Source organism: Archocentrus centrarchus, chromosome 2 (assembly GCF_007364275.1).
Source record: "Archocentrus centrarchus isolate MPI-CPG fArcCen1 chromosome 2, fArcCen1, whole genome shotgun sequence".
Classification (NCBI taxonomy): domain Eukaryota; kingdom Metazoa; phylum Chordata; class Actinopteri; order Cichliformes; family Cichlidae; genus Archocentrus; species Archocentrus centrarchus.
Genome location: NC_044347.1, coordinates 29,526,172 through 29,544,461, shown reverse-complemented (window position 1 = coordinate 29,544,461; position 18,290 = coordinate 29,526,172). Strand labels below are relative to the sequence as shown.

Below are 18,290 nucleotides of genomic sequence, written 5' to 3'. Positions count from 1 at the left end.
CTTTTTTATACAGCGACCGTGTGCTCTTTATACTCAGTGGCACATGTGAGGTGTTAAGGCTCCTGTATGTGAAATTTGATTATGTTGTATTTCATATCAAAAATATCAGAAGTTGTTTAATTTTGTATGATGTTTATCCCAAATCTTTGAGCTGGTTTTAACCATCAGGTGACTCTCAGTGTGTAGTGAGTATGAGTGGTACCATTAGACTAGAAACACCAGTGTTCCAAGTTCTACGTACTGAGGGTTCAAATATAAAAACTCTTAAACAGGCAGGTACACAGATAGACTCCATCTGCCTTTTTGGCCTCTTCCTTAATAGGTGCCCTTTGTGCCGACCAGCCAGACGTGACGAGTAAGGGATCAAGTCACTGTGTGCATAATAACCCAATTATTTTAAATAATTTGCATACCACCCCAAACCTCCAAAAATGCAAGCTCAAAACCTGAAGTTGGCCTCATGCATTAGTCAGTCATCTATATCAGAGTTGTTTTTACTTATTTTACTACAGATGAACCCTTAATTATCACATACAACATTGATTGTGCATTTGACAATTGTAACATAAACCCAAGAAAGGACAGGTTAAGAAAACAGAGGACCTGCAGCAGAGTACCAGCTTTCTGTCCTGATCAGGGAGAGGTGTTATCACATGATAAACAGACCATGTAGAAATACTGAATGCAAAAGATTGTTTGTGTGAAATTATAATTTTGTAGAAATCTGATAAATGCATGAGTATATGGGTGTATTATTATTATTATTATTATTATTATTATTATTATTATTATTATTATTATTATTATTATTATTATAATAAGCAAATAAAAGTTGTTATTGTGTGCAACTTAATTTTTTGATAAATATTTATGTGCCCTTCATTTGGGTTGAGTACATGCTACTCAACATATCTGTGCACAGCTATGATATTGAGGTTTAAAGCATGCAAACACCCAAAGCCCAGCAGCAAGGCTCTACTTCTGTAACTACAGGATATGAAAACACTGAGGGTCATGGGTCTGATGAAGGTAGAGACTTTTTTTAATCCAAAAAGCGGTCCAGCATCCTCTGGATGTTTTGAAAGGAATCTCTGCCAAGGTAGTCCACCTGTCCCATCTCCCACATCCTGCGATGCTCTAGCTGCTCCGGCTCTGCGTCTGCAGGTCTCTGCCACGATAATGCAGAAAAATGACAATTACAGGTCATTTTGGATCCCTACAGACATGGATGCATTTAACAGAAGTGTCACTCTGAAATCTGGCACAAGTCTTACACACAGACAACAGTGTAAAGGAGAGTCAGAGCTGTCTGTGGAAGGAGGAAGAATATCAGAGCAGCTAAGATGACGACGTTCATATGTTTCATAGTTTTAGCAAAAAGCTGTCCCTACTCTGTACCCTACAGACGTTTAGGCGATGAATACTGCCAGCCAAACATGAGAGAAACTGCAAATGCACACCAGTCGAGTCTTAGACTTTCAATGTGACAATCTTCCCAGTGTAGCAGCTCTACTTAAATCTGAACAAATGTAACTGTTATAAAATTTTAGAACAATTTTTGGATTGTACCGGTATGGTCGGTGAACTAAAGTAAAGTGAATTTACTTACTGCACAGGTGGGTCTGTGTTTTCTTTTTTTCTAAGTACATTTTCAAATTTAACAGTTATTCATCAATATTTAGAATTACATCATGTCCAGAGTAAACTCTACAAATAGGTTTGGAAATGTCCTTTCTGTCAAATTATAGGATTGCAATTTCTTTCCTTTCTCTCTTTTTTTGAGCAGCCAGTCGGGCCTTCTGAATGAATCTGTCATACACACCTCACATGCTCTAAGCATGTTCTTTAATCACTCTTGGGAGACCCTGCTAATATTTCTAGGCCATCTCTGGAGCTTGAAAAAGGCGACTGGACTTCTTTTTGTTTCTTGAAGACGTTTTGTTTCTTGAAGACAACTTCTGTTTCTTGAATACTTCAGTTCTCCACCTTTTGGTTGAGAACTGAAGAAGCCTTTCGGATGAGAGGTGAAACGTCTTCAAGAAACAAAAAGAAGTCCAGTCGCCTTTTTCAAGCTCCAGAGACTACTATGACCTGGATGACTGAGAATCTACACAGACATATTTCTAGGCCATGTTAGGAGCTCTCAGAGTTACTAACGTGGCCTCCAGAGCTGTGTAGAGTGTAAGGAATAATTACTATCAGTTACGTGTTCACAGCATAATCATTTTACATCAATGTATTATTACAATGTAACAGTTAAACTGTAAATTCCCACTTTGATCTTGTTTGAACCAGAGGATTACATACAGGATCAGTAGCAGCGTCTGCAGTGGCATCACTGCCCTCCAATCCTTCTGCTCCCAAAGGTGGATCCACAACTTCTGTCTCCTCATATGATCTCGACTCTTCCTCCAGCGATCTCGGCTCTTCCTCCAACTGTCTGCCATCTGTGTGGGAACACTACAGACACTGGAGTCAAGTTACAGCAAACTATTATATGTGATGTACACCGTTGTAAAAGCCAGCATGGCTCTGCTTCATCCTTGTCATGGAGCTCTTGATAAGTCTGCTGATGTATGTTCATGGTGGCTGTCATACTGGAGGGTGTGTGGTTGTTCCAACTAATCTTACAAGCTTGTATAAACACAATGCATCAAGTTGAAATTAATTCAACAAATGACAGAAATACAATGAGAAGCTCAGAGGCCTGTGGCAGATAATAGGCTCTGTGTCCCTGTCTTGTTACATTTTTTTTTGCTGGAGTCAAATGAAGTCAAGCAGAAATACTCATAAATTAACAGCCTCATCTACTGGAACTAACAGGAGGCACTTGAGCTGCCTAATAAACCACTATAATAATCACTATGATATAAACACAACTACAGCTAATAAGGTCATTCATTAAGCTAATTAATGCACTGATTAGCAATTATATCTAATGACTTTTTATAGTAAAAGTTTGACTTGAAAGACTGTATTTAAAAGGAGTTGTTCAAATACACACACACACACACACACACACACACACACACACACACACACACACACACACACACACACACACACACACACACACACAGTAGTTTCTGTTTTCAGTGCTTGTGCTGAATTTGCACGACTCATGAGCTGCACAGCTCAGTAACGAACAAACAGAAGCAATAAAGGAGGGACTATAAAGTAAAGCAGAACTGTCTGCAAACTGAACAGAGAAGTTTTACTAACCACCCCCATAAAGTCATAAATCCTTTAACAAAACAAAGACTCCATGTGAAGAATGAAGAGCCTGCTGTGTATAATACTCTCAATTAGGTACTGTGACCATAAAAATCTCAAAAATCATCATAAAAATGAAAAGATCAGTTTTCGCTTACCAAGGTTGGTTCAGGCTGTGAATAAAGACTCTCTGAAGGAGGAGAAAAATGTGCAAGCAGTGAATTTGTGCTGTCCAAGTTTTCTGTAGATTTCATCTTGGCTTCCCTTTCTGGGATCTGCAGAAACAAGCGAGGATGTTAAGTGTTGGGCTGTCAACCAAGACCGGGGCTGGACAGCCATGTGTCACATTTAGCAGCCAATCTGCATGTTTATGTTTCAGCCAAACTCTGCAGCAGCTTATGTGACAGATTAACAAATCTTCAGCTAAAGAGGGGGAAGTCATCAGTGAAAAGTGATGCTGGAGTGCTTGGAGGGAAAATGTGTGGAGCATCAGCCAAACATGGCAAAGGGCTGACTTCCTGCAAAGCAACACTGTTCGTGTTCATAACATTTAAAATCTGATCCAGTTACAGTCAATTACCAATTAAACAAAATCCAGTGAAGTAACTGGCAACAATTTATTACTACCACATCATGATAGTGGTTATCAGAGGTTTTTATCCAAGCCAGAGGTTTGAAATGAGTTTTAGTTCCTTTCTAAAGAATCATCATATATGGCCTGCTGTACTACACAGGCACAAGACAGTTAAACCATTATATATATATATATATATATATATATATATATATATATATATATATATATATATATATATATATATATATATATATATATATATATTTTTTTTTTTTTTTTTTTTTTTTTTTTTTCTTTCATTGACTCCTTCCTGATGTGTGGCCTTGGACCTCCTCCCAGCATGCACAGTCTGATGTGCTCTCTTGTTCTTGTAGCCATTTGATCTCATGACAATAGTATCATATATGCAGGATCAGCATTGCCAAACTCACATGCTTTTATACTTAGGTTTCAAAATACAGAGCAAGCTTTCATTAGTGTCCAGTTTCCTGTGTGGTAGCAGGAGAAGCACACCTGTTTGCTGGCCCCATCCTGGTTTCCATGATGGCTTTCTATCACAGTCTTTCAAGTATATCATGTCTATGTGGTGGTACATGCAAGCAGTTAAATATATTTTCTTTCTAACAAGCTCCAGTGCTGGTTGTACCATTGTTAGCTGTGCTGCCCCCCCTCCCACACCTGCTCCCCGTCCCCTCATTAAACCTTCAGTGTCCACCCCGCTCACATAGACCACATAGATGTTCCTACCTGTTGTGGTTTCTTCTGCTCTTGCTTGGGCTGGGCTGCTGGAGCAGATGGGGTTGTGTGAATAAGGTATTCCTTCCACCACAGAGACACAAACTGCTCCATAGTGTGCGAGCCGCTGCTGTTCCCCTGCGACTTCCAGGGTTTGTCTCCTCCGAGGAAGTGGATGATCTTTGCACCGTGGCCAAACCTGCAGGGACAAAACTGTAACTCCAATACGTCCACAGTTCAGAGTACACGCACATTAGCAGAGTTCCTCAAACCTATATCTATGTTCCAGTAGTTTCATTGGTACGCTATCAAACGTCATTCTTTTGTTTTCTATGGTGCTCCACTTTAATTCAGTTTTCATAAGAAATAAATCAAAGCAGCATTTGTTTTCAGCTCTGTTCAGGCACAACAGGGAGATTACCTAGCAAGATTACATTCACAGTCAATGCAGAGATGCATGGAGACAAGTTTGCTCCAGGCAATATAAACAGTGTCAGTTTTCCATATTTCAGGTCTCAAATTAAAAATGAATGATGGAAAATGTGTGTCTATCTTGGGACTGTACAAAAAAAAAATCCCTGATTTCTTCTGCATTTTGTTTGCACCAAAACTAGGTTCAATACTACAGCTGCTACACTAAAAACATACTCAGGCTGGATAACTGTCCCATTCGATCAACTTCATCACCTACATGGACCTTTTTCACAAGCTTAAAAGGCCTCAAAGTTCACGCACCAAGAGGTGAAAAAGGAACTGACAAACACAGATTGGGAATGTGTACAAACATCTTCCAATGCTCTGGAACTCCTCAAGTTCAAACTGAGAATTATCTACAAACCGAGGAGAATTGAACCAACATGAAGCCTGCACAGGAAGATTCCAAGATGTCAAGGAAAACATTCAAGGAACTATAGACCTCTCTCACTGCAAAGGTCAGTGTTCCATTACCCAAACAACATGTGGCTAAAATGGCATTGGGGGACCACTGCTAACCCTAAGAACAGCCACCTGATTCACCTTGATGACCCTCAAACATTCTGGGAGGCTGTCCCATCGACTCAAATGCTCAGCTCTCTAGAAAACAGAGGTCCTCTGACATCAAAGCAGTGTGACATGCCTGATTTAGGGAAACTTGCTCTGAAAATCTGAATTCTGCTGCCTTACGAAGTTCTGTAGGAGAGCATCAGGTCATCAAAGTGAAATTTATTATCATTCAGAGCTCACGACAAGGTCAGAGCAAAATTGCCTTTCCCCTAGCTGACTGCGCAGTAAAAACATAAAAGACAAGAAGATACACAAATACTCGGCTCACATGAAAAGTATTGAAATATAAAAATTTTAAAAAGTGATGTACAACAAGAAAAAAAGGTTAGGCAGTATATGTGAACCTATAAACTGTATACACACTCACAAGTACTCTATCATTTACACCTCGCTCGTAGAGAGGTGGACCCCCTTTTACCTTCACTACTGTCTTAATTTAAATGGAGTCAACAATGTGCTGGAACATTCCTCAGATTTTGCTCCACACTGAAATGATAGCTTCACACAGTTGCTGCAGATTTGTCTGCCATTACCTCCAGGATGCAGATCTCCAATTGCACCCCACCTCAGAGGAGTTCTGTTGGGTTGACATGTGGTACACCACCACAGCCTGCCTGAACCACTGATACAGGGCAGGATGGAGCCATGCTTTTTATGCTGTTTAAGCCACTATGCCACATTTGGACCGCTACCATCCAAATCAATACTCACCAGGCAAGGGAACACTTTCCCAATCTTCTGAGCCTGTGTGAATTATGATAAGTGGAATCTGAGTGCTCTACTTGAGCACTCAAAGCACTTTATACAACATCTCATTCACACTTTTTTCTACGTCTAAGTGCTTTCAATCTAAATATCTGATGAACACATCGGGAGCAACTCTGGGTTCAGCATCTTGCCCAAGGATACTTTGCCATTGCAGACTGGAGCAGCCAGGGACTGAACCACCAACCTTCCCATTAGATGGCCTGCTCTACCGTGTAAACCACAGCCACCACATTATAGTTTCAGTTTCCTGTTCTTAGCTGACAGGAGTGGGACCTGGTGTGCTCTGCTGCTAATGTAGCCCATCAGGTTTGTCATGCTGTGTGTTAAGAGATGCTCTTCTGCATACCTTAGTTGCAACAAGTGGTCATTCTCCTCACAGGGAACTGTTTTTTTCCCCAGATCATCCTCTGTAAGCCCTACACAGCTGTGTGGGAAAATCCCAGTAAATCAGCAGTTTCTGAAATACTAAACCGGCACCAACAACTGTGCCAAAGTTACCTCGATTCCCCATTCTGATGCTCGGTTTGAACTTCAGCAGGTCGTTCGTAACATGTTTACATGCCGAAAAATCAAAATCAATCAATCATGTGGTTGTTGCCACTTAATTGGCTGATTAGTCATTTATGTTAATGAGCTGTTGAAAAGGTGTACCTAATGAAGTGAGCAGTGAATAAATACATAAACAATGAAATACTGCACAGAGTAGCAGAAGTTAAAAACACAAAGCATTTGTTAGAGAGCACAACAGTGAACAGTCAGTAAATCAACTCCATTATTTCATTCTAATAGCTGTGAAGGGTTAAATAGTTAATGCCCGTTCACTAACTCCATACACGTGTTAACCAATCTGAATGAAACTTACTATAGAAACTGCACCACTCAAATCCTTACAAATTTCATACATTATGTTGTGGCTGATCTCAGCGTGAACAGTGACACTGAGTTTATGTTACACGTATGTTTGTGAATACCTTTTGCTAAATATTTTTAGTGCAGTGGCCTTTTGATGGTCACTGGAATGTGTTGTCATGCATATCAGTAAGTAAGTGTTCAAGCAGTGGTGCCAAGAATGCCTGTAATTGATTACTTTGTCTTAGACAAAGAGTGTGTGTGTGTGTGTTCATTTGCTTGCCGTTTATAAACAGTCGTTTTTGTCACCTCATTATATACAGTTATATAATGAAGATTAAAAATAACATGAGCAAGCGCAAAGATAAAGTTTTATGCCGAAGCTTAATTCCTGTAACAGGTATCAGAACCCACAAAAACATTTGTTTTGAGTTTCATTATTTCTAATGAAGATCATGCCCAAAATAATGAAAATCAAATCAGGACTATTAAACCACAATTAACTTTTAGATTAGAGATGAAGATAACATTTGACTGAGTACTGAAAACATTTTTGCACTTTAAAAAAATAAAAGTGTGCTTCATGTAAGAGCCTTCAGATGTGTGTCACAGGCAGTGCAGACACACTCACTGTTGGAAAGCAGGAAGGTAGCTGTAGACTGAGCTGACGCTGAGGTTGTAGATGAACGGCAGGTGTTTACTGATGTCTTCCACTGACCAGCCACTGAAGAACGAGTTCAGCAGTCCCTGGTCTCCTCCTGTCAGTATACAAGAATAAAATCCACATAGTTCACAATCGTATCAACCAAACAAACAGAACGTATGGGTTTTGATCCCCCCCCCTTTTTTCATGTGGATAACGGATAACTTAAGTTGCCCAGTGATCATCCTGAACTGCTGCCTTTGGGGCTTGTCATTAAGAAATAAGCCTATAATTATTCCACAGATGACACTAGCTGTACCTCCCACTATTACCTGGTGATCTCTGCCATTTGAAATTCTTTCTGACTTGAATTGAGGACATAAACAGAAGACAAAGCTGGATTCAGTGAAACCAGATTTTCTTTCCTCTTACCACTACTGCAGTTCTCACTGTAGGAATCTGTCAGTCAGTCTGCATCAAGTATGTGTCCAGGATTTAACCCGGGCAAGTTGGTTTGTCTACTTTTAACACTTAACTTTTGATGGGTTTTTTTTATTCATCTTTTCACAGGGCATCAAATACAAATAGCTGTTCTGTGAAAACTGCTGGCATCTCAGAGATATGCAGAAGGTATCTTTGTTCCATGATGCCATGTGCAGCAATATTAGAGTTTGAGAAAGAGCACTCCTGCATATCATTTAAGGCCAAAATTGATTCATTATTCCTAATACTTTCAAGCAGGACGCCACAGTTCAGGTTCTATGTGGCAGCTTTGTTTTTGCTCTTTTCACTTCGGTTTAGTCTGTTTTTGTTGTTTGTTTGTTTTTTTAAAGAGCAAAGCATTATTTCATGCAGGCCACAAAGTCGAGCTCAGCCACGATCCCAAACAGCCAGCTGATCTCACATCAGCCAATAGCTCAGCTGATACCCTCGGTCATTCCAATTAGCCATCTAATTTACTATTACCACTGCTTTAGAGTGTGCACGCTTGGCAACATGTGCAACAGACTTTTTGCCTGTTTTCTGAGGCACAGAGTGAGTCTCACCACGATAAAGCACACACAGCTGACAGCAGACATTTCCCATGCACCCATTTCCACAACCACAAGAGGCTGCCTGTATAAAACTGGTCATTTCCAGCAACCATCTGGTGAGGTCAGGTATGCATTTCTGAACTATTCCAACTCTAGACATCTCAGATCTTCAGACCCATCATTGCTCTTTTCCTGATCAGAACAAAATCCAAAGTTGAATGAACATTTTCCATTGTTGGCCCAATACTGTGGAATATAAAGTAATTGATTTCTATGAGCAAACCTTTTCTTTTCATTTTGTATGAATCCATTCAGTCGAGTCATTGGTATGCAAAGCAGCCCATGTAGTCATGTGTTACCATCAAAGCTGCCATGACGACGGGCGTGATCCAGCAGCCTGGTGTGTGTGTGGAGGGACGGTCTGAAGACAAACACTCCTGAGTTGAAACAGTCAGGCCAGCCGGGATCAGGGGCTGCTGACAGCTCATCTCTCTCAAACAGCTCGTCCACGTTACACAGCACCTGACAGGGAGCAGAAGGTCAGAGGTCATCTAAGACTTGTAATAAATGTGAGCATGTACTGTGTGTGTGTAATTATATATATATATATATATATATATATATATATATATATATATATATATATATATATATATATAGGGGTGTGCACATGTGTAGGGGTCTGTGCACGTGCGTGCGTGTGTGTCAGAGAAGTTCAATGGATTTTGAAAGTTCATATGCACGCAGCATCTGCTTTGGCTTAATGAAATCTTTACCTTAGATCTGCAGGGTATACAGTACACAGGGGGAAAATTTTTGATCCCCTGCTTCAATTCAGTTTTATTTATATAGCACCAAATTACAACAGTAGTCACCTCAAGGCTCTTTATGGACTAAGGTAAAGACCCTACAATAATACAGAAAACACTGTGGAAGAGAGCCAGAGATTAATAATAACTAATAATTAAATGCAGAGTGGGGTATAAACAGAGTAAAAAGAGGTGAGTGAAGAAGAATCACTCAGTGCATCATGGGAACCCCCCAGCAGCCTAGGCTTATTGTAGTGTAACTAAAGGAGGGTTCAGGGTCAGTTGATCCAGCCATAACTATAAGCTTGATCAAAACGGAAAGGTTTAAGCCTAATCTTAAAATTCAATTCCTGAATTCAAACCACAAAAATGCTGAAAGCTGAAGGCTCTGCCTCAAAGAAATGAACCATTTCATTTTAATGGAGAGAGAATATCAACCAGAAATCCAGGGGAAAAAAAAGTGTGAAAGTTTTAAATTGATTTGAACATCATTGAGTAAAATAAGTATTTGATCCTCAAGCAAAACATGATTTAGTGCTTGTTGGCAAACACAGCATTAAGATGTTCCTTGTAGTTGGTCACCAGGTTTGCACACATCACAGGAGGGATTTCGTCCCACTCCTCTTCACACAAACTCCTTTAGGGTTCCTGGCTGCCATTTGGCAACTCCAAGTTTCAGCTGCCTCCAGAGATTTTCTATATGAGTGAGGTCTGGAGACTGGTTAGACCACTATGACTAATGTACTTCCTTCTTTAGCCAGTCCTTTGATGCCTTGGTGGTATATGTTGGGTCACTGTCATGCTTGAAGTCTTATCCACAACCCATCTTTAGTGTTCTGGCTGAGGGAAGGAGGTGCTCATCCAAGAGGTTATGGTACATGGTCCCGTCCATTGGCCCCTCAGCGGGGTCGTCCTGCACACTTAGCAGAAAAACAGCTCCAAAGCATTATGTTCCCACCTCTGTGCTGTGCATCAGCCAGTTACTCCTGTACAGGAAATACAAACTGGCTCTCCATTTAAAGAATCTCAGTTTTCCTTTAGTTGTCAGGAAAGAATAAGTAAGTACTTAAAGTACTTTGATTAACTGATATGGACTGAGTAATGTGTTAGGAATTAAAGGATACCACATTTGAATTCAGCCCTTTGCATGTGGATAATTTTCATTTCTGTCAGACACCCCGAAAATCAAAGTGAAAAAATGACGCAGCACTTTAGTGCATTTTGCCCAATTTCATTGTAGCAACTAGGAAATGGTCCTCAGTTTGTATGGCCCCATGTGCTTGTTACAGCTACCATTCATCATGCTCCTAGCGACCGCCTCGTCTTTGGATGCATCTAGAAAGAGGTTATACTTTCAGGTTATACTCTTTATGCATTTTAAGAGAAAAATTGTACAGTTTCTCTCTCATTACCTGCACATGATCAGGGTATTTGAGATACACACATACTGACCATCAGTAAAAATAATGAAACCACTGTCAGGAGATGGAACAGATGTTGTGAGACCGCAAGACTCCCAGTGCAAGATTTGAGATTCAAAATTGTGGCACCCATCTGCTAGATCAGACTCTAGAAGATTAACCAGTTTAGCTTATTTACCTTTAAACAAACACTTGACAACAATTTAAAACACACAATGATGTGGTAGCACAGTAATTGGAACTGTTGCCTTACAGCAAGAAGGTTTGAATTAACCATCTGGCCCAGGCATTTCTGTGTGGAGTTTGCATGTTCTTCTGTGTCTTCGTGGGTTCTGTGCTGGGACTCCAGCTTCCTCCCACAGTTAGGCATGCAGCTAGTGCCACCACAGGCACTATGGCTCTGCTCACCTGTCTGGCTTGAAGTCACTCAAAGGTTTTCCTCCATCTTAGGCTGCAGAATCCCATTATCACCTCATTTGTGCTTGCTCAGTGACATAACCTCAATCGATCTTACCAACCACACAAGCAAAGCCCACACTCACAGGTCTAGCCATGGCCAAGCAAACAATACTTGCTAACTGGAAAGATAAACAGTCACTTAATATTAACCACTGGTTGAATCTCCTGGTTGAACACATCAATGGAAAGAGTACCTGCCTCCTTAAACAGAATGACACACTGAATAAATAAATGGAGACCTCTCACACAACACTGGAATCCAGATTTTGCCTGTCAGTGAATACTATGGTGGAAGCTAGCAATTTTGCTACCTAAGCATATTATTACTATTGACCTGATTTATTTAAGTGTACGATCATCCTCACCTCTGCTATTATTGATTCAAATTTTTGGGGGGTTGTTGGCTCTACCCTTGCACCACACAATAATAATGAGATAATAAAGTGATAACCACTAGAACAGGGGTAACAGTCTGGCTTGGAAGAGTCTTGGGGGGTTAGGGCTGTGCAGTCGGACCTCTGTTACTACTTTTCTACCGCCGAGGTGCCGCTGCTCGTGCCAGTGCTGGTGTCGGTTTCAGTGATTGGGCGAAACACTTAAGAACAAGCCTCCATTTCCACCACGTTTCTGTGAACTGATCCTTTATGTATGAGTGTGGGCGGGTCCTCATCTGGACACGGAAGCCGAAGCCGTGCCGTGTGGGAGAACACGCTCCCCTTTCTGTGCTGCAAATACGTTTTAGGGTCCAAACCAAACTACTGCAGCATCTGTGTGCAGCACAGAGGGAAACACAGACAGGGATTAGAGCAAGACGACAAGTACGCACTTTGTGTCCTTTTATCAGTGATATGAACTGATACAAAGCAGCAAGTTCAGCCTTAGAGCCCAACCTAATTCACAGCTGTGAATTAGGTTGGGCTCTAAGGCTGAACTTGCTGCTTGACCAGTGTGCCTCTCCTGGTGGCTCTGTGGGTATGGCATACTGTATTGGGGTGGGTGTTATGCCAGCTATGTGGGACTTCATATTTTCATCTGTGACATTGTCTCCTTATTCTGGACCAGGCAGTTGTGGAGTTAGAAGTGGGGGCGGTACGACCAGTGAAAGAGTGGTGGATCCTGCCAGCTTGCCTTTGTGGGGTTGGATTGCCTGAAATTGTAAGCATAGGGAAAGGCATTTCTTTCTAGCCTCATCTGGGCGTGGTGCCTCCCCCACCCTGCATTAGCTGGTGTGGTTTCGTATTGGGCGTGGATGTGTGGGGACCTCTTGTTCTCCCTTTCCCATGGTCTGCCCCCCCTGCGCTGTGCTGGACCACTAGGTATGTGTCCAGGGTCATCCCTGCAGGCCAGTCCATGGCCTGTGTCCAGCCCTCTGAGGCAAGGTGACAGGAAGAGGGGGGTGACAGTTCAGGTGGGCACCCTGTGGAGCTGGGTCAGACTGTGCTGCTGGGGTTGTGCCGGCTGCTGTCCTTCCTGGGCTTTGGGTTTGTTTGCACTGGATGTCAGTGCTGCCTGCTTTGGGATATGCTGTCTGGCTTCTGTTGCATCTTAGCGAGTGCCTCAGCGATTTTCTGGCTCGGCACACTGGCGTCCACTGCGGCTTGGTCCTTACTGTAGGTTGCGGCCACTTGGGGTTTTGGTCTCACGTGGGTTCTCATCACCACTGTGTGTTGGTGTTCAGGCTCTGGTGATTCTGGTTGTCTTGATGGGAATGGGGGTGTCATCATGGAGTGGACCACCACACTGCCAGTTTCTTTGTTCCTCTGTCCTTGCTTGAGTGTTTCAGTTTTGGGTTTCATTGAGGTACATTTTCCCCTCTTTGAAAGTAGATGGTTACTGTGATGTTGATGAGGACCGTGTATGTGTTTACTGGGTGGACGGGGGGGTGGTGATGCATCAGAAGAGTACGAGGTGACAGATGTCACAGCCTGTAGCAGGTGACATTTCAGTTTGCCACCTGTTTCAACTACAGGATTGAGCCACCTGTCAATTCTTTCCTGAAGCCTGTATGAAAACTACCTCCACCACAGGCTGGAGCTAATATCACAAACTGAGAATAAAGCATGAAAGAACCATCTGAAACCACCACAGAAATTCCTAACTTGGTGGCTTTACATAATCCACTGAACACATGATGAATGTTAGTGAACTCACCAGTGTATCAGCATCCAGAAAGACACATTTGCTGTACTGGGTCAGAGTCCAGCAGTGGATCTTGGTGAAAGTGATACCAAGCTCAGGACGTCCCAGCAAGGACAAGTGGAGGCTGTCCTCACTGTCCATCACATCCACCACAATGACGTCATCAAACTCATTCTTAAGGGCCAGTCTGTTGGGGGATTCAAAGATGTCAGTATATGACCACCCCCACCCACCCACCCCAAATACTGTTTAATACATGGCAGGGCTGTTATATTCAAGAGTAATGAGACACCTAATCTTAAGGCATTATCACACCTTTAGTTCCTACTTCAACCTATACTTTTGTTGCTGGCAGCCCAGACACATCTGCCCAGTGTGCAAACTGAACATTTTCATGTAATTTGTAGTGATGCATTCACTTTGACTTTTCTCTATAAGAGAAGAAACCAAGCTGTGGCTATAAGTTTACAAATTCATCACTGATTCAGACCAGAGTAAACAATCTGTGTGTGACAAAAAACACCCTTAGAAAAGTTATTTATCAGCAGTGTGCATGGAACAAGAAAATGATTTTAGAGTACAACAAAGGAACAAAAAGGAAAAAAAGGATCCATATCCCACCTTGACTGCTCAGAGATGTTTGGTGTAATCATGACAACAATGTGGCGAGTTGTTCCATGTCGCCGCAGACTTCTGGCCACTACTGTGGCTCCCATGCAGTAAGAGTCTGTGGTGGCCAGGGTCACGAAGGCCTCATCAGCTGGTCAAAGAACAGGAAAGGCACGATCAGACTGGTGTGCTCTGTTTTTACATTTAACACTTTTAACAGTTTAGTTTTAGACAGTTCTTCGTGACAACAGGAAAAGTAAGCACTGCATGGTTTGACTTTTAGGTGAGGTCCTGGTGCCCAGTAGAGAACCACTTTTATTGCCATGTTGTGTAAGCGCTTTGAGTGCTCATACTGAGTAGAAAAGCGCTATATAAGAACTAGTCCATTTACCATTTAATGCCCCCCCCCCCCAAAAAAAAAAGACTCATACCATCAAAAGGAAGAACTGGAGAGGTAAGGGCTGGCATCAATAAATAACCTGAATGGTAAATGCACTGATACCTATATAGCCCCTTTCTACTCAATTTGAGCACTTAAAGTGCTTTCTACTACAAGTCTCATTCACCCAATCACACAGTGCTTTTATCTGTACCTAAGCCCTTAAACATTAGTGCAGTCTGTCTGTGCAGGTCCTCATAGTGGAGAGAAGACTTATTGCTCCAGTTTGTTCTGTTTGGATGATCCTATTCCAGGAACCATGTTCAGCAAACCGAGTATAAAAATAAACTTTGAGTTGATTAACAGCAACTCTGAGTTTTCAGTTCCAGAACAGCTGATCAGCATTAGCTCAATTAACTGGCACAACCCACAAATGCATTTCCTTACAAATGGGCTCCATGTAAGGAAAAATAAACAGGTTTTCCAACAGTATAATATTTATTGTCAGGAAGCATTGTTACAACAGAGAAATTATTGTGAATTTCCTTACGTTTTGTGCTAACTTTGTTGAGGCTCAGACATTGTGCCTTTACTGACTGAATCTGAAACTGAACGCATTAACAGGAAATGTTCAGAATAGTCTGCTGCCTGCATGTAAAACTCACTTTTAAGATCCCAACTGTGAGACATTTTTCCATCAGTACAGCCAATTACAATACGACAACTAAGCTTAATTGATCCATGTGTTGTGTCTAAAGGTTCATACAGGTTTTATTGTTTTATTTAAACAGTGATTCCTACAGTAACAGAAAATTTCTGCAGTGCAAGAAAACTGACAGTCTGACAGCATTACAGTCCACAGAGTCAGAATCAGGACAATAGAGTTTGAGCTGATAATAAATCTGACATAATTGCTGTCTCCCTCCTCATATACTGACAAGTAAAAACAGTCATGTTAAATACAAAGAAATAAAAAGGCAAACCACTGCCTAACAGACTTCAGTGCTTGTATAAATGTAATCTTCTGCAAACTAATTTGCTCCACTCTGAGCTTTGATGGCGACTTTATGAATGAGGGAAAGCTGCCAGTGAGGGTTTAACTTCACAGAGTCTGTTACCCAGGTAACTGACTCAGTTTAGGTTAACCCTCTTTCTGGAAGAGAAAACCCAGAGTTTCTCCTCTCCTCAGGACCGACAAACTCAGAGTCATTAGCTAAACCTGCTTCCTGGAATAGGGCTCAGATACAGTATACTGTGTTGTCATCTGATGTAACAGGTTACATTTTCTGCTACATCAGTGAGGAAATGTTCACATATCTAGTGAGTTGATGCAGGATGGATTGCTAACTGATCGGCGTCCATTTAGTTACAGATAATGAGAGATGAAGGTCTGCTTTAACACAGAAAACAGTGACTTCAGACAGTCTTTATTTACATTAGACCAGGGGCCTGTACTACACACTAGGTTCAACATACCATAATCTCTTTTTTAACCTTATCTGGCTTCACTTTACCCAACATCAGTGATCAGGCTAAGAGGTCACACAAAGGTGGTTATCAGCTTGAAAAGTCAACCCAGGGTTTCCTAACCTCTCTTTGAACATGCTCACATGAAAGGGTGGTGTTGGTAGCAGAAGACAAATCAGAAACATAGAAACATCAGCAACCCAATGCAAATATGAATGAGTGAAAATATGAGGAGGATATGCCTTGCACATCTCAGCAACACTACAATAAAACCGCATACTGCAGCTATTACAGCAGCATGGCTTCATAGCAGACGAGTGTGGGTGCTGAGCTGGCCCGCCTGTGGTCCACCATCTGAAAAGAATTGGCACATCAAACAAAAAGATATGACGGGACTGCTGAGCAGCTAGAACCCTCTGGGACAAGAATGGGACCACATTCCTCTCCCAGAAGTCCAGGAACCGGTCTCCGCAGTTCCACGACATTTAGCGATGCCACACAGGGGTAAACACAGCACTGCTCTAGCTTTTTAGAGATGTATTGCTGCCATCAACCTCAAAATGACCACCTTTCTTAAAATGGTGCATTTCTCAGTTTAAACAATCGAGATGTTCTCTATGAATAAAATCTGGGTTTGAGATTTGCAGATCTTTGCATTCTGTTTTATGTTCCTGTTATAGTGTCCCAGCGTTTCTTGTTGGGTTGCACATTTTGAGCAGGAAAATATTTATTTCAGCTGAGATTTTCATGTTTTTGTCTAGAACAGTAAATCGTTTTAAACATTAAGTCTCGTTCAGCAGAAGAATCTGCTGGACGACCTGATCTGGAGTCAGTCATCACCCCCACCACTCACTGAGGGGGTAACTATCACTTCTTTTTGCAGAGTAGGATGCAGCTCCACTATATTAATGAAAAGGAAACAGTTATTGTTTACCTCTTTCCATCGTTAGAAGATGACAGGAATGCTCTCTGTCTTTGGGGGTTAAAAGATGTAATGAATTTGACCCCCGTTTATTTTTGTCCTCTTTAGAATTAAGAGCCTGTTTCCACACTTTTTTGAAATTGAATAAAAATGTCTTGAAGTCCAGTTTGCTGTTTTAAAACGCCTCAAACACTCCGCCTCTCATTGTAAGACTCAGTAAAGGACCTGCTGGGTCTCCTGGCACCAAATGTACCGCTATGACAAGGGCGTCACAGGTTCATATTCCTGGCCCACACAAGCATGTTAACCTTTTGTCTGCATGTAGTGTTAAATTTCACCCTGCACACTGTGAGAGAGAGAGTCAGGAACAGGGAGCAGGGATTTTCATATCAAAAACGACTGCATTATTTTCTATATACGATATTTAACCAGAGAGATTTATAATTCGGTTTGAAGCCTTTATTCGTTACACTAAGTGAACCTGGAGGAAGGTCAAGCAGGCCGAAGTGATTTGATACTTCGGTAGAACAAGTTGAGGAGTCTAACACGATAAAGTGACTAAATCCTCTGAACTCTAAGGCAGTCACCTACCTGACATTCCCGAGGACAGAAATCTGCTGCAAACCTGGCAGCTGCGCTTCCTCAGAGGAGACCAGGAATATGCTGCACCTGTGTGCACAGACCACTCCTGCGGTCCCGTGGGAGCAGCCAATCAGACGGCCCGGAGCAGAGGACAGCTGATGGTGGAAGCGTACCTAAATACTGAGCGGCTGAGTCTGACCCCACGGCGCGAAATCACAACTCATTCGGTTTTTCCGGCCTGAACAGCGGAGCGCTGCTGCCGCTGCTGCCGCTGCTGCCTCCCTGATTGCTCAAATGGTCATTCAACTAACGCAAAACGAGCGCTGACAAGTGTTGTGCAACGCACACGACCTCCGCCAGCTGCCCTAATGCCCCTGTGCCGCAGTGTTGTGCCAAAAAGTGATCGTCTGCCAAAAAGTGATTTTCTGTGTTTGCGAGAAAACGATTGGCTGTATTTAAAACTGTTGCTAATTCCCCTTTGGCCTGAAATTTGTGAAATCCCTGCTCCTCGTTCCTCAAAATATGAATGATATCAAGTCACTCTGACTCACAGGCTACAATCACTAAAGTGACTTTTATTTATCAGGGTAAAAACTGTCATTAAAAATGTCCTTATTTTAGAGATCTGGCAGAGAGGGCA

At 41.9% G+C, this 18,290-nt stretch overlaps 1 protein-coding gene across 1 annotated transcript; it reads right to left on the bottom strand.

Moving 5' to 3' along the window:
- Positions 1-825: 825 nt before the first annotated feature.
- gyg2 (glycogenin 2) lies at positions 826-17,911 on the bottom strand. Its single transcript, XM_030746644.1, has 9 exons — positions 17,660-17,911; positions 14,313-14,451; positions 13,704-13,878; positions 9,223-9,385; positions 7,818-7,944; positions 4,538-4,724; positions 3,372-3,488; positions 2,308-2,460; positions 826-1,168 (listed from the first exon to the last, which is right to left on the bottom strand). The coding sequence occupies exons 1-9, from the start codon at positions 17,664-17,666 to the stop codon at positions 1,043-1,045; spliced, it is 1,194 nt and encodes a 397-aa protein (XP_030602504.1). The 5' UTR covers positions 17,667-17,911; the 3' UTR covers positions 826-1,042.
- Positions 17,912-18,290: the final 379 nt, after the last annotated feature.